This window comes from Rhinatrema bivittatum, chromosome 12 (assembly GCF_901001135.1).
Source record: "Rhinatrema bivittatum chromosome 12, aRhiBiv1.1, whole genome shotgun sequence".
NCBI classification, from domain to species: Eukaryota; Metazoa; Chordata; class Amphibia; order Gymnophiona; family Rhinatrematidae; genus Rhinatrema; species Rhinatrema bivittatum.
Genome location: NC_042626.1, coordinates 48,655,509 through 48,677,450, shown reverse-complemented (window position 1 = coordinate 48,677,450; position 21,942 = coordinate 48,655,509). Strand labels below are relative to the sequence as shown.

General features: G+C 46.7%; 1 protein-coding gene across 3 annotated transcripts in view; it reads left to right on the top strand.

The window, feature by feature from the left end:
* MAPT (microtubule associated protein tau) overlaps window positions 1-21,375 on the top strand; it is a 405,891-nt gene extending 384,516 nt beyond the window's left edge. For 2 of the 3 annotated variants that reach the window (XM_029573067.1, XM_029573063.1), the window contains one exon: window positions 21,105-21,375. In XM_029573067.1, the coding sequence (XP_029428927.1) occupies window positions 21,105-21,320 (216 nt within the window). In that variant the 3' untranslated portion in view covers window positions 21,321-21,375. Of the gene's footprint in view, window positions 1-11,433; window positions 11,647-21,104 lie in introns of all 3 variants that reach the window. The other variant, XM_029573065.1, reaches the window with a different exon arrangement.
* Window positions 21,376-21,942: the final 567 nt, after the last annotated feature.

The following is a 21,942-nucleotide window of genomic DNA, read 5'->3' as shown; positions in this document are numbered from 1 at the left end:
ATCTAAATGGCAACTTGGCTATATTGAAAGCCATATGTGACTAAATTCTAGCCACATAATGACTTAAGTGGCTAGAATTTAGATGTATAAGTGAGGGACGTTCTGGGGGCAGGTGGTAGACATTTCTGGGTGGAGCAGAATTAGCCACATAAGTTATGCTGCTAATTTTGGTCGTGCCATAGGGCTGAAATAAAGTTAGCCTCATAAACATATGGGTATGTGAATATACCCTGTTAGTTATCCAGATATGTTTATCTGGCTAACTAGCAGAGCCAACCACTCAGCAGCTGACTATTGATCTTAGTATTTCTACCCAACTATTTTGTTTTCTTTTCACTAATTTTATTTTTGGTTTGCTAATATGCTTCCTCCTTTCTGATTTATAAATACCATGTTAGTATCGAGTAAGTTCAAACCAAAGGCCTCATTTACTAAGAATTTTCCCATAGACATAAAATGGGAGAAAACCTTTAGTATTTCCCTCAAATTAGCAGGAATCTTGACTGTTAAGCCAATGTTCTCCCCTCACATGTCTCTTATGTTCTGAAGGTTTTCTCCCATTTTGTGTGTCTAGGATATATATCTAGTACATAGGGCCTCCAAAGTCACCCTGGTTTTGTATTGGGGTTTTTTGGAAATGTTTCTTTATTCCAAAAGAGAACAGATATTCATTACAGCCAAACAGTAGTAAATTTTTATTTCCTGTACGTACCTGGATCAGTCCAGACCATGGGTTGAGCCTCCTGTCCAGCAGATGGAGACAGACCAAAGCTGAAAGGGTATTCTATATCAGGATAGAGCCTACCCTGCATCCCTTCAATATTTGTCTGTCTGCAGCAGATGAGACAGCTCACCCTGCGGTTCCCTGATCTTTCATAGTTAGCCTTTTTCCTGCGGGCTATCTCCTTTCTTACGTTATACTGGATCAAGCCAGTACTTTTCTGTTGTCTTAGTTTAAAAAAAAAAAGAAAAAAGAAACATAGAATTGTCTCTGAATTTTTTTTTCTACTTCACAGGAGACAGTGCTGTCTCCTTGCTCTTGCAGGGCCTAGAGGGGCTTGCCCCTTGTGTTCTGTAGCCTAGGTCCCTTTCCTGGTGATCCTCAGGTGGGGTGAAACTGGTGGTCTAGTCACTCCCCCCCCTGCCTGGCTGCTTGGCCTCGGAACGTCTCTTCCCCGGCAGTGCCCCTAGGGTTGTGCCATTCCCATATGTAAAGTGCATCCATAACCAAGAAAAAAAAATATATAAGGGTGTACTTTTAAATTTGGGCACTTTTTCTCCTTTGTGTCAGCAGCAGAGGGTTTTTTTTGTGGAGGAGCAAGCAGGGTTTGATCCGCTGCCTCTGCTCCTCCCGGCAGCACAGCCCAGCTGATTTTCTCCTGCTCGTGGCTTCTCCTCTCAGAGGTTGCCGCGTTCGCACTGCTGTCTCACGTCGAGGGCCTTTGCTCCAGATGTCTGCCGGGTGGGGAGGGCCCATCCCCAGCAGTGGCAAAAAATCAAGCCCGGAGTCGATCCTCCCACCGCATGGCCAGGCTGTTCCCGGGTCGGCAAACCGCGGGAACTGCGGCCATCTTGGGAGTCTCAGCAGCCCCCGATTCGGAGCTGCAGGGGGTTGAGGACATGATTTCGGCAGTTCCCCCCGATTTAAGCCCCGTGCGGCCCCAGGATGTGGTCCCCTCCCCCCCCCCCCCACTCCCCTCCTGCAAGTCCAGGCCGTGTTTTTCTTCAGAGTTTGTGCTTCTAATGCACAAATCTTATCTGGCCAGCTTGCAGAAGGAGGAGGACCCTTCCTTAGGTCCTGTCCCGGCCAAGATCCAGCGGCTGCCTCCTCCACTCGCCCCCGTGACTCCGGATCCGCAGGGACCTGTCCGGGTGTGGGTGGTGCCGGGGGCCCCCCCCCCCCCCCCGGCCCAACTGATGGCTCCGGTTCAGGATCCAGATGCGGATTTGGCGGAGACGCCCCCCCCCCTCCAGAAGGGGATGACCCCCGGGTGCTACGGTTATTTCAAAGGGAAGAACTGGCGCCCCTCATTCCCTTTGTTCTTCAGGAGTTAGGAATCGAGGGGCCCCTGGTGGATTCTCTTACGGCCACCCTGCCTGCGCATATGGATCCGGTCCTGGTGGGACTCAGGGCTCCAGCCTGCGCTTTTTCCTTGCATCCTATGCACAAGTTGCTGCTTCTCAGGGAATGGGAAGCTCCCGAGGCGGGCTTCGCGTAGGGAGAGCCATGGACAAGCTCTATCCTCTCCTGGAAGATTGACTGGACCTGCTGAAAATTCCCACAGTGGATTCTTCGGTATCCGCTGTTACAAAGCATACCACCATTCCAGTGGTGGGAGCCACGGCCCTGAAGGATGTGCAGGATTGCAAGCTGGAATTCCATCTCAAACGAATCTTTGAAGTTCTGGCCCTGGGAGTTCGGGTGACGATCTGCAGCAGTCTCATGCAGCGGGCAAGCCTTAGGTGGGTCCAACAATTACTCGGCACCCAGGACCTCCCGTCTGCAGAGGCGGAGCAGGCTGAACGGTTGGAAGGCGCCATTGCGTATGGGGTGGATGCTCTGTACAGTCTCCTCCGGGTCCAGGCAAAGGTGATGGCTTCGGCGGTCTCGGCCAGACGACTCCTCTGGTTATGCACTTGGTCGGCGGACCCATCATCCAAGTCTCGATTGGGCACTCTGCCTTTTAAAGGTAAGTTGCTCTTTGGCGAGGACCTTGAGCAGCTTATTAATTCCTTGGGTGAGAACAAGGTTCATAAGCTGCCTGAGGACCGTCCGAAACAGTTGTGAGCTTTTGTTCCCTCTCGTACCCGTTTCAGGGGCCAGTGTCGATATAATGTGCGGGCGCAAGGTGCCACTACTAGAGGTTACCCATCTAGATCTCAATCTTGGTCTCAGTCCTTTCGAGGCCACTGGTCCTTCTGAGATGGGGCTCCTCAGCGCTCTGCGCCCAAGCCGGCTTCCCAATGAGATTCGGCCGGCCCATTCCTCCGTACCCACCCTCTGTGGTCGTCTCTCCCTGTTTTACGAGGAATGGGCCAAAATTACGTCAAACCAGTGGGTCCTCGAGATTATAAGACACGGTTAAGCCTTAGAGTTTGCTCGAGATCTGCCGGATCTGCACATTGTCTCTCCTTGCGGACCTCTGAAGCGGGCTGCTGTGGATCAAACTCTCACCAGGCTCCAGGGACTGGGGGCTATTGTCCCAGTCCTGAAGGCCGAACTTGGCACCGGCCAGTATTCCAACTACTTCGTAGTGCCAAAAAAAGGACAGTTCCTTCCGTCCAATTTTGGACCTCAAGAGAGTCAATCGGGCCCTCAAGGTACCACATTTTCGAATGGAGACCTTGAGGGCGGTCATAGCAGCGGTTCACTCCGGCGAATACCTGGCCTCTCTCGACCTGACGGAGGCTTACTTACACATCCCGATTCGTCACGAGCATCAGAGGTATCTTCGCTTCCACATCTTGGACCAGCATTTTCAGTTCCGGGCGCTGCCCTTCGGCCTAGCCACCACGCCGCGCACTTTCACCAAGGTCATGGTGGTAGTGGCAGCTGCCCTCCGGCAAGAAGGAGTCCTGGTCCATCCTTACTTGGACGACTGGCTCGTGCGGGCCAAGTCGTAGGTTCTTTGTAGACAGGCAGTCGACTGGGTCCTTGCTCTCCTTACCTCCCTGGGGTGCATTGTCAATTTCCCCAAAAGCAATTTACAGCTGTCCCAGGTGTTGGAATTTCTGGGGGCGTGCTTAGATACCCGGATCGGCAAGGTGTTCCTGCCCCACGCTCGAGTGTCCAAGCTTATGGATCAAGTGCACAATCTGCTCTCGCTCCCACTTCCTACAGCGTGGGACTACCTCTAGGTCCTGGGGACCATGGCTTCCACCATCGACCTGGTTCCTTGGGCTTTTGCGCATATGCGACCATTACAGAGAGCTTTGCTATCCCATTGGCAGCCGGTGTCGGAACAGTTCCAGACGATTCTCCCACTTTTGGACTCTACCGTCGCCGACATACAGTGGTGGCTATTGCTTCTCCACCTCCTGAGGGGGATGCCCCTTCAGACTCCACAGTGGATTACAGTCACAACGGATGCCAGTCTCTCCGGCTGGGGAGCAGTCTGCCAGTCTCAGACCACACAGGGTTACTGGTCTCCAGTCCAGTCCCATTGGCATATCAATCGCTTGGAGGCCCGGGCGGTCCGTCTGGCTCTTCAGGTTTTCCTCCCTGTACTATTCCGCAGCAGGGCGGTAAGAGTCCTTTCAGACAACTCCATTACGGTAGCTTATATCAATCAGCAAGGGGGCACCCAGAGTCGCCTGGTGGCCCTGGAAGCCAGCCGGCTCCTTGCCTGGGCGAAGTGTCACCTGGAGTGTCTAGCTGCCTCTCACATAGCGGGCAAGGACAATGTGCAAGCCGACTTCCTGAGCCGTCAGCGGCTCGATCTGGGCGAGTGGGAGCTCTCGGACGGAGCAATGGATCTGATCATCAACAGGTGGGGTTCCCCTCACCTGGACCTCATGGCAACCTTGGGCAATGCTAAAGCCAATAGATTCTTCAGCCACTGGAGGGAGCACTGTTCGGAGGGAGTGGATGCCCTGGCTCTCCCCTGGCCCCACGATGTCCTCCTCTACGTATTTCCTCCTTGGCCTCTCGTAGGCAAGGTTCTCCGAAGAATAGAACTTCACAAAGGGCCGGTCATGCTGTTGGCTCCCGAATGGCCCCGCAGGCTGTGGTTCGTGGATCTGGTAAACCTGGAGATGGACGGGCCTCTTCATCTCGGCCATCTCCCGCGTCTGCTACGGCAGGGTCCCGTATTTTTCGACCAGGCGGATCGCTTTTGTCTAGCGGCCTGGCTTTTGAATGGCGAAGACTAAGACGGAAAGGATATAAGGAGGAAGTTATCTCTACCCTCCTTCGGGCACGTAAGCCGTCTACTTCTTTGGCTTATGTCTGGAAAGTCTTTGAGAATGTCTGTGCCGAATCGGGTGTTTCGGCGCGCTCGGCCCTGGTCTCGGTGGTTCTTTCTTTCCTGCAGAAGGGTCTTTCCAAGGGCCTTTCCTTTAGCTCATTGCACGTCCAAGTGTCCGCCTTCGGCTCTCTTTTAGGTCGGGTGGAAGGTCACGCTGTAGCTTCGCACCCAGGCGTTGTTCGGTTCCTCAGGGGTGCCAAGCATTTGAGGCCGCCCGTCCGGTCCACATGTCCGTCCTGGAGTCTCAATTTCGTCCTTCGGGCTCTCTGTGGGGCTCCGTTCGAGCCTCTCCATCGGGCTACCCTCAAGGATCTTACGCTTAAGACAGTCTTTCTGGTGTCTATTTGTTCCGCTCGACGGGTGTCGGAGATCCAAGCGTTGTCCTGTCGGGAGCCCTTCTTGCGGTTTTCTGATTCGAGGGTTTCTTTCAAAACTGCCCCTTCCTTCTTGCTGAAGGTTGTTTCTTCTTTTCATGCCAACCAGTCGGTGGAGCTTCCCGCGTTCTCTCCAGAGGACATCACGAGTCCAGTTGGAGGCGATCTTCACCGGCTTGATGTGAAACGCATGTTATTGCGCTACCTCCAGGCCACCAATGAGTTTCGGGTTTCCGATCATCTTTTTGTTCTCTGGAGTGGTCCAAATAGGGGCAAATAGGCTTCTAAGACTACTATTGCTCAGTGGTTGAAGGAGGCGATTTCTTCGGCCTATATCTGCCAAGGTTGGGCAGTTCCTGAGGGCCTAAAAGCTCATTTTTGCGTTCTCAAGCTACTACATGGGCGGAGAGTCAGTCGGTCTCTCCACAGGAAATATGCAGGGCCGCTACATGGAAATCCCTGCATACCTTTGCTCGCCATTACCGTCTTGATGTGCAAGCACCGTTCTTTGGTTCTTTCGGTCAGCAGGTGCTTCGAGCGGGACTGTCTCGGTCCCACCCGTTTTAGAGAAGCTTTGGTACATCCCATGGTCTGACCTGATCCGGGTACGTATAGGGAAAGGAAAATTAGTTCTTACCTGTTAATTTTCGTTCCTGTAGTACCACGGATCAGTCCAGACACCCTTCCCTGTTTTTCTTTTTCTGCTGTCTACATGAAGCTTTTATTTTTGCAGGTCTCCGGATGAAAGTCACCTATCATTGTCTTAAGGACACCGGAAGCATCTGTGTTGATAAGAACATAAGAAATTGTCATGCTGGGTCAGACCAAGGGTCCATCAAGCCCAGAATCCTGTTTCCAACAGAGGCGAAAACCAGGCCACAAGAACCTGGCAATTATCCAAACACTAAGAAGATCCCATGCTACTGATGCAAATAGCAGTGGCTATTCCCTAAGTAAAATTGATTAATAGCCATTAATGGACTTCTCCTCCAAGAACTTATCCAAACCTTTTTTGAACCCAGCTACACTAACTAAGCACATCCTCTGGCAACAAATTCCAGAGCTTTATTGTGCGTTGAGTGAAAAAGAATTTTCTCCGATTAGTCTTAAATGTGCTACTTGCTAACTTCATGGAATGCCCCCTAGTCCTTCTATTATTCGAAAGTGAAAATAACCGAGTCACATCTACTCGTTCAAGACCTCTCATGATCTTAAAGACCTCTATCATATCCCCCCTCAGCCGTCTCTTCTCCAAGCTGAACAGCCCTAACCTCTTCAGCCTTTCCTCATAGGGAAGCTGTTCCATCCCCTTTTTCATTTTGTTGCCCTTCTCTGTACCTTCTCCATCGCAACTATATCTTTTTTGAGATGCGGTGACCACAATTATACACAGTATTCAAGGTGTGGTCTCACCATGGAGCGATATAGAGGCATTATGACATTTTCCGTTCTATTAACCATTCACTTCTTAATAATTCCTAACATTCTATTTGCTTTTTTGACTGCTGCAGCACACTGAGCCGACGATTTTAAATTATTATCCACTATGATGCCTAGATCTTTTTCCTGGGTGGTAGCTCCTAATATGGAACCTAACATCATGTAACTACAGCAATGGCTATTTTTCCCTATATGCAACACCTTACACTTGTCCACATTAAATTTCATCTGCCATTTGGATGCCCAATCTTCCAGTCTTGCAAGGTCCTCCTGTATTGTATCACAGTCTGCTTGTGATTTAACTACTCTGAATAATTTTGTATCATCCGCAAATTTGATAACCTCACTCGTCGTATTCCTTTCCAGATCATTTATATATATATTGAAAAGCACCGGTCCAAGTACAGATCCCTGAGGCACTCCACTGTTTACCCTTTTCCACTGAGAAAATTGACCATTTAATCCTACTCTCTGTTTCCTGTCTTTTAACCAGCTTGTAATCCATGAAAGGACATCGCCTCCTATCCCATGACTTTTTAGTTTTCGTAGAAGCCTCTCATGAGGGACTTTGTCAAACGCCTTCTGAAAATCTAAATACACTACATCTACCGGTTCACCTTTATCCACATGTTTATTAACCCCTTCAAAAAATGAAGCAGATTTGTTAGGCAAGACTTCCCTTGGGTAAATCCATGTTGACTATGTTCCATTAAATCATGTCTTTCTATATGCTCTACGATTTTGATCTTGAGAATAGTTTCCACTATTTTTCCCGGCACTGAAGTCAGGCTCACTGGTCTATAGTTACCCGGATCTCCCCTGGAGCCTTTTTTAAATATTGGGGTTACATTGGCCACCCTCCAGTCTTCAGGTACAATGGATGATTTTAATGATAGGTTACAAATTTTAACTAATAGATCAGAAATTTCATTTTTGAGTTCCTTCAGAACCCTAGGATGCATACCATCCGGTCCAGGTGATTTGCTACTCTTTAGTTTGTCAATCTGGCCTACTACATCTTCCAGGTTCACAGTGATTTCGTTCAGTTCGTCTGACTCATCACCCCTGAAAACCATCTCCGGAACTGGTATCTCCCCACCATCCTCATTAGTAAACACGGAGGCAAAGAATTCATTTAGTCTTTCTGCAATAGCCTTATCTTCCCTAAGAGCCCCTTTAACCCCTCTGTCATCTAGTGGTCCAACCGACTCCCTCAAAGGTTTCTTGCTTTGGATATATTTTTTAAAGTTTTTATTATGAGTTTTTGCCTCTATGGCCAATTTCATTTCATATTCTCTCTTTGCCTGTCTTATCAATGTTTTACACTTAGCTTGACAATGCTTATGTTTTATCCTGTTTTCTTCAGATGGATCCTTCTTCCAATTTTTGAAGGTTGTTTTTTGGCTAAAATAGCCTCTTTCACCTCACCTTTTAACCATGACTGTAATCGTTTTGCCTTCCTTCAACCTTTCTTGATGCGCGGAATACATATGGACTGCGCCTCTAGGATTGTATTTTTAAACAATATCCATGCCTGTTGAACACTTTTAACCTTTGCAGCTGCACCTTTCAGGTTTTTTCTAACTATTTTCCTCATTTTATCAAAGTTTCCCTTTTTAAAATTTAGTATTAGAGCTGCAGATTTACTTATTGTCCCCCTTCCAGTTATTAGTTTAAATTTGATCATATTATGATCACTGTTGCCAAGTGGCCCCACCACCATTACTTCTCTTACCAAATCTTGCGTTCCACTAAGAATTAAATCTAAAATAGCTCCCTCTCTTGTTGGTTCCTGAACCAATTGCTCCATGAAACAATAATTTATTACATCCAGGAACTTTGTCTCTAGCAAGTCCTGATGTTACATTTACCCAGTCAATATTGGGGTAATTGAAATCTCCCATTATTATTGCACTGCCAATTTGGTTAGCTTCCCTGATTTCTCTTAGCATTTCATCATCTGTCTGACCATTTTGTCCAGGTGGATGGTAGTATACTCCTATCACTATACTCTTACCCAACACACATGGGATTTCTACCCATATAGATTCTACTGAGCATTTACTCTCTTGTATGATCTTTATCCTGTTGGACTCTATACCCTCCCGGACATAAAGTGCCACACCCCCACCAAGTTGATCCTCCCTATCATTGCGATATAATTTGTACCCTGATATAGCACTGTCCCATTGGTTATCCTCCTTCCACCAAGTCTCTGTGATGCCAATTATGTCACTCATCATTTGCTGCTATACACTCTAACTCTCCCATTTTACTTCTTAGACTTCTGGCATTGGCATACAGACATTTCAAAGTGTGGTTTTTGCTTGTTTTAACAACCTGCTTTTCAGTTGTTTGGGATAGTTCGGAACTCATTAGCTTTGGTGATTTTTTACATATAGGCATATGAACTATGTTTGCATTTAATGGAACCTCTCTGTTGGGATGCCCTAACTCTCCTGTTTCATTAGTATCCTTCAAGGATACATTTCTCTGAACCATGCACTGCTGACTGACTGTCGGCTTTCCCCCTTGTTCTAGTTTAAAAGCTGCTCTATCTCCTTTTTGAAAGTTAGTGCCAGCAGCTTGGTTCCACTCTGGTTAAGGTGGAACCCATCCTTTCGGAAAAAATCTCCCCTTTCCCCAAAGGTTTCCCCAGTTCCTTACAAAGCTGAATCCCTCTTCCCTGCACCATCGTCTCATCCACGCATTAAAACTCTGGAGCTCTCTCTGCCTCTGGGGACCTGCACATGGAACAGGAAGCATTTCAGAGAATGCCACCTGGAGGTTCTGGATTTCAGCTTCCTACCTAAAATCCTAAATTTGGCTTCCAGAACCTCTCTCCCACATTTTCCTATGTCGTTGGTGCCCACATGTACCACGACAACTGGCTCCTCCCCAGCACTGTCTATAATCCTATCTAGGTGACGCGTGAGGTCTGCCACTTTCGCACCAGGCAGGCAAGTTACCAGGTGGTCTTCACATCCACCAGTGCTGTCTACATTCCTAATAATCGAATCACCAACTATGATGGCTGGCCTAACCCTTCCCTCCTGGGCAGTAGCCCTGGGAGATTTGTCCTCAGTGCGAGAGGACAATACATCACCTGGAGAGCAGGTCCTTGCTACAGGATCACTTCCTGCTACACCAGAACTCTGGTGCTACACCAGTCTCCCAATGGGAGAACATCACCAGGGTGATGTTCTCCTATTGGGAGACTTTTCTGATCCAAGGCAGCACTGGGACTGCCAGAATCTATTTGGGACTTGGCTACTATGTCCCTGAAAGTCTCGTCAATGTTCCTCTCTGTCTAAGGATATGCAAGAGCGTTCTCCTACGGAGGCCATTCAGTGTTGGTAATGGCTTAGTTTGTTACTCACTTGAGTCTTCAGTTGCTTGCTTGATCTTGTTTATCTTTGTTCTTATCTGCTTTGACACTGGTTATACTGAAGGGCTGCAGGGTAGGCTCTGTCCTGATATAGGATACCCTTTCAGTTTTGGTCTGTCTGCATCTGCTGAACAGGAGGCTCAACCCATAGTCTAGACTGATCCATGGTACTACAGGAACAAAAATTAATAGGTAAGAACTAATTTTCCTTTCTGTTTACAATAAACAGCATTTCCCTCTCATTTCCCTCCCTCGCCATCTCTCTCCCAGACCATTTCAAATAACCATCAACCCCAGTTTTCCAAATATCTTATTTTCTTACTTAAACTATCCCCATGTGTAGCTAGAATGATTCACCAACTGTTTTGGTATTTTTCTTAGCTTAGGGGTTAAAGGTCAGCCATAGTGAAATTGGGAGTCAGGTGGCAACTTACAGATGGCTGACTCCTGAGATGCATGCATAGAAACTAGTGTCACTCTTATAGAAGCACTTCCTCCTGGCAAACTTCAAATAGGAGAGGAAGAATTGGACCCAGGGGCTCGCTGGCCATTTTCTCACTCCATTAATATGCAGGATCTTTAAATATAGATGTCAGAATGGGGTGGGCCGCAGGGGCCATGGCCCCACCTAAATCTGGCTCTTCCTGCAGAATCACTGCGGCAGATCTGGGTCGAGTCAGGCAGGCAGCAGCAATTTGGTGGCAGGAGGCAGCAGCGAGTCAGCAGCAGTCAGGCCAGGTGACAGAGGAGGAGGATTGCGCCTGAGGCACAAGCACTGTCCTCTAGCATGGAAGGGGAAGCCTAGGGTGGATAGAGAAAAAGAGCGAGGGGTGGGGCAGAAGAGAGGAGGAGGTGGGGGCTGGTGGACAGAGGGAAGGGGTGGGAGGGGGTGAAGCTTGGTTGGTTTGCCCCCCCCCAAACAAAAAGGCATTCCGCTGCCCCTGTTTAGGAAAGACAAAAAAGCACTGCTGTAATAAAAGCAATCCTCCACATGTCCCCTTCCTTAACGGCATTGCTGCTTTGAAATGTTTCTGACATCAAAGTAGGTTCAAGCAAAATCAAAACAATTAACATTATTGGCACCCCCTTATCCCAATCAGAAATTCCATTTCTCTGTGTGTGGCTTCAGTGAATATTTGTTATATTCCATTCCATGTTTTGAATTTTGTTTTGTTTTTTAATTTTTATCTTTGTTTAGATATTTGTTCATTTCATTTTGTTGTTGATACCGTTTTGCGCCCCTACTAATTTTTTTTACCCATAGAGAGAGAAGGGGAATGAAGACGAGAGCCATGCTAACCAAACCTCACCCTATGGTGTCTGTCCCAGCCCCAATAATGCAGTGTCTGAGACACTGTTTACTGAATCCTCCATTCTCGAGGAGAGTGATGTCTTTGACTTGCCTACAGACGATGCCAGTAAGTCATTGCTGTTCGTGTAAGCATCTCTTCAGGAGCTTGAGATCACAAGGCAACAGGTGTGTGTCAATGAAAATACCAGGACAGATTGGGTAATTTTGGTTACATAGTCAATAGTTTTTATTTAAGTACATGCCACTTACTTTCATCATTTCAGAGTTTTACTGGAGGTGTACTATTCTGTGGGCAGCTGCACTGCAGGTCACTTTTACTGCAGATACACTGTCCAATGCATTAAAAAATCTATTAACAAATAACATTTGTTTTGCTGGTAATTAAATGTGTAGATATGCTATCTGCAGTGTGAGCATGCCCATTATTAAATAATATTCCAGAAAGTTTTAGAATATAATTTTTCTGCCTTTCTGTGGTACATACTTAGATGTGATATGCAGTATCTTCAGTGGGTTTTTTAAAAAATGTTTTAAATGTGTTCAGCAATTATACTTTTTTTTTTTTTTAAAGACTGTTAGTTGGCATGAACACTCTTCACCAAACCCCAATCTCCAGAAAAGGAACAGTGTGTGAACTGTACAGTAATATTTGTAGTTAAGTGGTTACTTAGGACTAGAATTTGGTGCAGATTTGTGATCTTTAAGATGACTTGATCTTTGGTGTAAAAAGGGGGCGGTGGGAGTAATTAATTAGTAAGTTTGAAAATTTAGTTTGAAGGTGGAACAAGGAAATGTTGCTGCATTTCACCTCTGAAATCTGGTGCTGTACTCTGTGGCCAGATTAGGTCTTGCTGCTCTCTTAGTGCATTTGTTTTAATAGCCAGAATATTTTTCTAGTTCCAAAATAAAATGGAAATTCTTTTGATTTGGGAAAAAACCATTGTAGAGGAGAGTACCATTAAATGAAAAGACATTACCCTCTTTTTTAGGAAGTCTTGTCTGTTTTCATACATTTTCCTTGCCTCTTTTGATATAAAATTCAACATTTAAAGAATTAAAGGTTAACAAACAAGTTATTGGCGATACCTTTCGGCACTTCAAAGCAGATTCCATTCAGGTACTGTAGGTATTTATTGGACATTTGTGACTAGCTTTTGCGGTGCTTGCTCCCTCTTTAGGTCAGTGTATTAAAAGAGGGTGGCTTTCTCTGTTGCAGACAGGCCCAAGTGCATAGAAGGAAATTGCATCATGATACCTAACACAAGAGGAGGTATGAGAGGTGAAACTAATTGTTTTGTTACAGTACTTGATGCAGAAAAGACTGAAAATATGTTAATTCCCTACCTGTAAACTTCCACCTATGGAAGCTTTGACCAGCACACTGAGCATGCCCAGCATGTTACTATCCGCACATCCAGTGAGGTCCCCCTTCAGTCTCTCTTTTTCCACAGTGCAATTGCCTCGTGGTTTGTGGAGATCTGCTTCCTTTCCTTTTTTATGCTCTTTTCAGGACTTTTTCCCTGTTCCATCAACGGATCTCCCTTTGCAGACAGTACCTCTCCTCAGCGCAGTAGGTAAAATCATTTTTCTTCCTTTTTTGCGGGCAGTTCCCGGTGGTCCACTTCTTGGTGGCCCCCGGTCATTGACCGCACGTCAGTTGTTTTTTCATGGTGTCGTCCAGCTTTCGTTGGTGCCCCCAGTGCCCGCGGTCCATGTCTATCACGGATCCACATGAGGTTTGCATCCTCTGCCTGGGGGTTTCACACGACGTCCGAGGATGTCAGCTGTGTGATCAGATGACCCCCAAAGGCCATCATGCATGCCTTGACAAGATAGAGAAACCTTTTGGTTCCAAAAAGTCTGCTCCGTCCACACCCATGTCAGAGTCATTGACACTGGGGGGTTGTGGGGAGCCTCTCAATATACTTCCTCTCGCTATTCCCCCTCTTACATCTGCCAAGGATTGTGGGAACGGTGTCCAAACTCACCGGTTTCCAGGGCATCGGGATCCTCTGCTTCTTTGGCCCCAGGCAAAGACCAGGCCGAGCACCGTGGGAGGTCCCGCAAGCACCGACACCGTTCGCTGTCCATGTGCAGCTCCGGGTCCAGTGCTGTACCAGTGGCCGTACCACCACCGAACCAACCCCATGCCTCGAAGGCCCCATATATCCGGGAGTCCTAGGCGTTCCCCGCCGAAATCAGTACTGGGCACTGTGCCTCCCCGGAGACCCGAGGAAGAGCCGGTGATACCTCGTCCCCCTCAGTCCTCACCTCACCAGACTTCTAGGAGGAGTTGGACCACAGGGTGCAGACTGCGGTGCTCAGAGCTCTTCAGAGCGTCGAGCCACCTGTGCCACCGGCCCCCATACTGGTGCCGGAGCCTCCACGGTCTAACCTGCACCTCTGCTCAAGTGTCTAGACATCTTGTTAGGCACCCTATCAATGCAGCTGGTGCGCCAGAGGGACCTTCGGATCCCCAGTAGCTATCGATGCCCCCCTCGGGAGCGAACCCTATCATCGGGTCCTCCAAGGAGGAAGATGCAGCCGGTGCTGCATTTCCAAGGCCTCATTTTCCCGAGCGTACGCCCGGACCCTCTGGCCTCCCCCAGCCCTCGGTCCCCCCAATGCCATTTTTCATTTCATTTATTTATTTATTAAAATTTATTAATTACTTAACACAAATAGGTCTAAGCGATTTACATGTAATACATTCATAAAATAGATAACATAAAAATACAATTAAAAACAATCGAACAAACAAATTTAAACTGCAGATAATATTCATATAAGGAAAATCTTACAAATGCATTAGTGGAAGGCTTGCTTCAGTAGAAAGTTTTTTAGATACAGTCTAAAATTTTTTAAGGGAGTCTTCTAACCAGAGTTCCTTAGGTAGAGTGTTCCAGAGGGTTGGTGCAGCAATTGAGAAGGCCAATTCTCGTGTAACGGTAAGGCGAGCATGGCAAGCAGATGGAATGTCAATGAAACCTCGTTGGGATGATCTCCGCTCTCAGGAAGGTTTGCAGATTTTCAATAGTGCATTAGACCAGGAACAAGAATATGAGCTCAACAATTTGAAAATTGTCATGCGGATTTTATAATGAATTCTTTGTTCTATTGGCAACCAGTTTAATTTTTCGAGGACAGGAGAGATGTGTTCATAACGTTTGATGCCTGTAATTAATCTAGCGGCTGAATTGAGAAGAAGTTGTAATGAGTATAGTGAATTAGATGGGAGACCAAGTAGAAGACTGTTGCAATAGTCGATGTGGGGAAAAATATTTGCACATACGATGGTAAGGAAATCAGGAAGGGGTAAGGAAATAGGGGTTAATAAACATGTGGCTAAAGGTGAACTGGTAGATGTAGTGTATTTGGATTTTCAGAAGGCATTTGTCAAAGTCCCTCATGAGAGGCTTCTAATAAAACTAAAAACTCATGGGATAGGAGGTGATGTCCTTTCGTGGATTACAAACTGGTTAAAAGACGGGAAACAGAGAGTAGGATTAAATGGTCAATTTTCTCAGTGGAAAAGGGTAAACATTGGAGTGCCTCAGGGATCTGTACTTGGACCGGTACTTTTCAATATATATATAAATGATCTGGAAAGGAGGTTATCAAATTTGCGGACGATACAAAATTATTCAGAGTAGTTAAATCACAAGCAGATTGTGATACATTACAGGAGGACCTTGCAAGACTGAAAGATTAAATTTCATCTGCCATTTGGATGCCCAATGTGGACAAGTGCAAGGTGTTGCATATAGGGAAAAATAACCCTTGCTGTAGTTACACAATGTTAGGTTCCATATTAGGAACTACCCCCCAGGAAAACGATCTAGGCATCATAGTGGATAATACTTTAAAATCGTTGGCTCAGTGTGCTGCAGTAGTCAAAAAAGCAAACAGAATGTTAGGAATTATTAGGAAGGGAATGGTTAATAAAACGGAAAATGTCATAATGCTTCTGTGTCGCTTCATGGTGAGACCACACCTTGAATACTATGTACAATTCTGGTTGCCGCATCTCAAAAAAGATATAGTTGTGATGGAGAAGGTACAGAGAAGGGCAACCAAAATAATAAAGGGGATGGAACAGTTTTCCTATGAGGAAAGGCTGAAGAGGTTAGGGCTGTTCAGCTTGGAGAAGAGACGGCTGAGGGGGGATATGATAGAGGTCTTTAAGATCATGAGAGGTCTTGAACGAGTAGATGTGAATCGGTTATTTACACTTTTGGATAATAGAAGGACTAGGGGGCATTCCATGAGCAAGTAGCACATTTAAGACTAATCGGAGAAAATTCTTTTTCACTCAATGCACAGTTAAGCTCTGGAATTTGTTGCCAGAGGATGTGGTTAGTGCAGTTAGTGTAGCTGGGTTCAAAAAAGGTTTGGATAACTTTTTGGAGGAGAAGTCCATTAACTGCTATTAATCAAGTTTACTTAGGGGCGGATTTTAAAACCCCGGCGCGCCTATTTTGCATAGGCCGCCGGTGCGCGCAGAGCCCCAGGACGCGCGTAAGTCCCGGGGGCATGGCCGGGGGCGTGGCGAGATGATGCGGCGTTTAGGGGGCGGGGCGCAGCATTTCGGGGGCGGCGACGTGGGCATGGTTTCAGCCCGGGGGCGTTGCCGCGGCCTCCGGAACAGCCCCCAGGACCGGACCACGGAGCGGGGCAGCTGGCCGACACGCGCAAACTTTGCCGACAAAGGTAAGGGGGGGTTTTTGATAGGGCCGGGGGGTGGGTTAGGTAGGGGAAGGGAGGGCAAAGGAAAGTTCCCTCCGAGGCTGCTCCGAAATCAGAGCAGCCTCGGAGGGAACAGGCAGCGCGTGCTGGGCTCGGCGCGCAGGTTGCACAAATGTGCACCCCCTTGCGCGCGCCGACCCCGGATTTTATAAGATACGTGCGGCAACGCGCGTATCTTATAAAATCCAGTGTACTTTTGTTCGCGCCTGCTGCGCGAACAAAAGTACGCGCTCGCGCAAGTATTTAAAATCTGCCCTTTAGGGAATAGCCACTGCTATTAATTGCATCAGTAGCATGGGATCTTCTTGGTGTTTGGGTAATTGCCAGGTTCTTGTGGCCTGGTTTGGCCTCTGTTGAAACAGGATGCTGGGCTTGATGGACCCTTGTTTGGCCTCTGTTGAAAACAGGATGCTGGGCTTGATGGACCCTTGGTCTGACCCAGCATTACAATTTCTTATGTTCATGCAATAAGTAGTGTAAACCGGACAAAAGACGAAGTTTATAGAAACCATTTTTGATAATGGATTTGATATGTGGTCGGAATGACAGAATTGAATCACCTAAACTTTTGATTGGAGCATTGATTGAGAAGGTAGTATTTTCAAATGATATAGTTTGAAGCAGATAATGTGAATGAGGCTATGCCGGGGGAACCGTCGATTCCTGCGGTGCCCTCAGTTCCTCCGAAACCATCGGAGCCCAGGGCTGGAATCCCCTACTTGCTCACGCCACAATGGCCTTAGCAAGGAGGAAAGCCCCTATGACCCATGGGGGAACTATTCCTCAGAATCTTCATCCAAGTACTCGGTTGACCCGCTCTCCGAGTTTTCCCTGCCGGAGGAGAGACGTTGATCTCCTCCAGTGGATCTCTCTTCGGTGGGGTTCGTCAGGGCCATGGCCAAGGCTAACCCCTTTCAGTTGCTTACGGAGGAGGATGCACAGCATAAGATGCTGGAGGTGCTTCAATTTGTCAGTGCTCCCAAGGAGATCGTGGCGGTTCCCATCCATGACATCTTTAAGGATCTTCTCCTTCGGATGAGGGAGCACCCGATCTCCAACTCTCCCATTAATAGGAAGGCGGATGCCACCTATTTGGTTCAACAGGCCATGGATTTTGAGAGGCGAAATCTTCCCCACCAGTCGGTGGTAGTGGAATCCACCCTTAAGAAAGCCAGGCACTCCCATACCCATGCATCTGCCCCTCGGGGCGAGAACATAGGGAACTCAATGCGCTGGGAAGAAAGGTTTTCAGGGCGCTATGATCAGCGCCCGTATTGCCGCATACCAGTTGTATATAACCCAATACAACCGGAAACTCTGGAAATGGGTCCAGGACCTCTCAGAGAGCTTGCTGCAGCAGCAACAGGGGGTGCTCTTGACTATTGTCTTGCAGGGTCTAGAAGCCAGCAAACACGAGGTGAGATAGACTATGATGTGTTTGAGACGGCAGCCTGAGTAACTGCCCTGGGTATCGGTGCCTGCAGAATAGCTTGGCTCCAGGCTTTCGACCTCCGCCCAGAGGTGCAAGAGAAGCTGGCAGATCTTCCCTATATAGGTGACACACTCTTTGGGGATAAGGTCCGGGACACGGTGGCTCAATTAAAATACCACCACGAAACCCTTCAGCAGCTCTCTGCTAGCGCTTCTGACGTCCCCACTTCATCCAGGAAATCTTCCAGGCCCAGTTCGAAAAGGTCTTTTTATAGGCAGAGGAAATATTATCCTCCTGCCTCCCGAGCCTGTGTGCCGCGCACTGGCTCCAGGGGATGCTCTCGTAAACAGCGAGCACCCAGGCCTCAACCAGTCCCCCAGCAGGCCCCAGCTACAGGGTTTTGACTGGCAGCGAGGGAGCATGAGCCAATCAAGCATATCCCTGACACCGGATCCCCCAGTAGGAGGCAGGCTCACTGGCTTTGCCCATCACTGGGAGGACATCACATTGGACTGATGGGACCTTAGCATAATCTGTCAGGAGAACCGCCTCAATTTCAGATGGCTCCTGGAGACCTCTCCCCCCATGTCCGTCATGGGGTTCCTCTACCCAGCAAATCATACTTAGGACAGAGCTCTCCGCCCTTCTTGAAGCAGGTGCGGTAGAGCCTGTTCCTTGCCCTCAGCAGGGCTGAGGGTTCTATTTAAGGTATTTCTTCATTCCAAAATGAAATGGTGGCTTGCGCCCCATTCTCAACCTCAAGCCGTTGAACAAATTTCTCTTAAGAGAAAAGTTCAAGATGGTCTCGCTGGACTTGCTGATACCCCTCCTCCAAAGAGGAGACTGGCTCTGCTCCCTCAATCTCAAGGAGGCTTCCGCCCACATAGCCATCTTCCCCGGCCTCTGGAAATACTTCCGCTTTGTTGTGGGGAAGGCTTCCTACTAATACAAGGTGCTGCCCTTTTGGGTTGGCCTCAGCCCCTCACGTCTTCACCAAATGCCTAGCGGTGGTGGCTGCATATCTCAGGCGTCGTGCAGTGCACATTTTCCCGTACTTAGACAACTGGTTGATCAAGAGTGGTTCCTGCACAGGGGCTCTGATTGCCTTAGCCCTGACAGTGCGGACTCTACAATCCTTGGGGTTTGTGATCAACTACCCAAAATTTCACCTCTGCCCATCTCCTCCGCTGGACTTCATAGGAGCCAAGCTGGATATGTCCATCATACTGATTTTATTCATCTCCATGCATTAATCTAGTAAAGGATTTATTTTCGAACATCGCCAGACTGTGTGACAGTATGTTTGTACTAAAAGGGGTTAGAAGATCTTCCAAAAGCCTAAAAGGTAGATTTTAAGAGCCGTGCGCGCGTTTGCAGATGGACACACCAATTTTATAATATGTGTGCGTCTATGCTCGCATGTTATAAAATCCGCTACCCACGCACACATGTGTGCACGAATGCAGTCGTGTGCAAAAGTGGGGGGATTTTAGTCGATGCGCATGACGACTCATTAGGTCCTATTTCTCTGTTCCCCCCAGTAATCCCCCTAACTTGCCTCACTTTTACCCTACTAGCCCCGACCACCTAAAACCTCGCTGACTACCTAAATTTTTTTATTTTACTACTTACCTGTACTCCATAGCAGGAGCAAGTTACACAGACATCGGATCCTAGCACCCAAGACACTGACTTAATGGCGTTGTCCTGTCCCGCCCACGCCCTGCCCCCCCAGCCCGCCTCTTTTTATAAAAATCTTTCCAATGCGCGTACCAGGAGATACACACTTGGCTGCAGGCCTCTTAAAACCCACGTGGCCCAGTCACGCGCGTATCTCCCAAATTTGCTGCACATAAGGGCTTTTAAAATTCACCCTTAAGGGTCTTGAAATACTTTTACTTTCCAGGATGAAGAAGCGACCCCCATCAATCCCAAATGTGTCCCAGAGTTCTAGCAGCTGGTGGAACAGGGGCCACATGGTTTTCAGTACCAACTTTTTCTGCATTGCCAATATTGTCAGCTGAAATTAATATTCAAAGTCAGTGAGTCTGATTGGCTCGTTTGATGCTATTTAGTTTCAGGCATTCATCCACACATGAGAGTTGGAATAACTCATGATGGTAATGAATCAAAACCCTTTTTTCCTGCAGCCTTAGAACTGCACATATAATTCCTTAGTGCTGGAACATGCAGCCTTAGAAAATATCTTGGTTTATTTATTTTAAAAGATTTTTTATCCTGCATTAGTCAATGTGGGTCTTAAAAAGCAAGGACTAACAAAAGACAAACAGAATAAAAAGTGGGATATCATCAGCTCTCTACCCAAAAACTTTGTTTATTCTTCAAACTGCTCCATTTTCCAAAATCTGGGAACTGGATTGAGACCACCAACTTCTTTCACATAGGCCATGAAGTAGGTTTGAGATAACAATTTACAGTCTCCCACCTTTTGGTTGGTGTTTTGTATCTCTGTGCCCATCCCCTGAGTCATTCTAAGCTGTGTACCAGGGAAGCCAGGGTCCAAATCCCACTGCTGCTCCTTGTGACCTTTGGTAAGTCACTTCACCCTCCATTGCCTCAGGTACAAACTTAGGGCCTAATTTACTAAAGGTTTTCTCCCATTTTGTGTCTATGGAAAAAATGCTTAGTAAATGACCCCCTTAGATTGTAAACCCTCTGGGGATAGGGAAATACTTACAGAACCTGAATATAATCTGCTTTGAAGTGTCTCAAAAAGATGGAATATAAATAAAAATTATTATTTCTGAATTGAACAATTTTAAATTTCATTTACAAGATTATAAATTAGAACTAGCAATTAAAGAAGTTATTTTTCATGTTATTTTCCTCTTCACAAAATCACCCCAAGTAGCTGTTTAAAATAGTGAATAGGACCCTTAACTAAATTGGCATCTTCTGTAAAATAACAAGAATCTTCACAGATTGTGTGTAATAATTTTGCAAGATTTCTTTCAGGCAAGATTAGTTTTGTAATGAGTTGGATTCAGCGAGTCTCTCCAAATCAGTTATTGATTCAACTCATCTAGAATCACAAGCTTTAAGTGGCCCTAGAAGTGACATTAGTTACCTGCCCACCTGGCTAGTGAAATCAGTGAAGAATTTTATATGAGATGGAAGAATTGTCTTAATCTGTTGGCATGTTTCAGTCTTCATAGTTGTATGTGAAAATCTAAGCCTTAAATACTATGTATGTCTAGGTGTGTTTATTTGAAGATACTGTCTGTTATGTAGAGTTCTTGTTTGGCCTTATGCATTTTCCTTTGGAGAGTTTTTTTTAAAGCAAATTAACTAAATAAATACAGTTTAAAAAATAAATAAATCTTTGTGTCCATCCCAGGTCATCTAGTCCATCACAGTAAGTTAATAAAGTGAATGGAGCAAGAATCCTCTGACTCACCGTCTCAATTGGACATTCTTGTTACAGATTGAGAGCCACAAACTGTCCTTCCGTGAAAATGCCAGAGCCAGGACTGACCATGGTGCCGAAATCGTCTACCAGTCCCCCGTCCTATCCAGCGATACCTCTCCTCGTCGCCTTAGCACAGTCTCCTCCACTAACAGCATCAATATGGTGGACTCGCCGCAGCTTTCTACATTAGCTGATCAAGTGTCTGCCTCTCTTGCCAAGCAGGGCTTGTGATCTTGTTTCCATCGTTAACACGGAGAGAAGAGAAAAAAAAAAAGAGCAAAATGTTGCCGTGGTCTGCTCCTTTTTACAGCTGTCTCTCTCAGATTTCCAATAAGTGGATAGTGATCTAACCTGCTTTCACAGTTTTTTCAGAGCTGACTCCGAGGATTTAAAATTGGTATGACATAGAGTGAGTTATGGCTGGGGAAAAAACAAAGTTGTTTGCTTAATGACAAAAGATGCCACGTGCTTAACAAAAGGGAGGTTTGATTTGGTTGTGTTCCTTTCTGCTCCAAGGAATCACTTGGTGCTGTAGCTGGATTCCTATTACAATTTTAAATTGTTCTTACCATTGGGTCAGATGAAGAGCAAACAGTTATGAAAGTAGGAACAGTTCTGCTGGGAATTCAGAGATGCATGCACCACCTGTTTCAGTTTTATATACAGACTGCGAGGCTAAGAATGACAGTGGTAAAATATCTAAATTGTGCAGATGTGTGGCACAGCTTAGATTTATGCAATATAGGCAACTTCCCCTTTTTTGAAGATGTGGCATTTTTTCTCTGGACTCCTTTGATAAGAATATATATATATATATATATATATATACTTATCTTTGGAGGAGGCATGCATT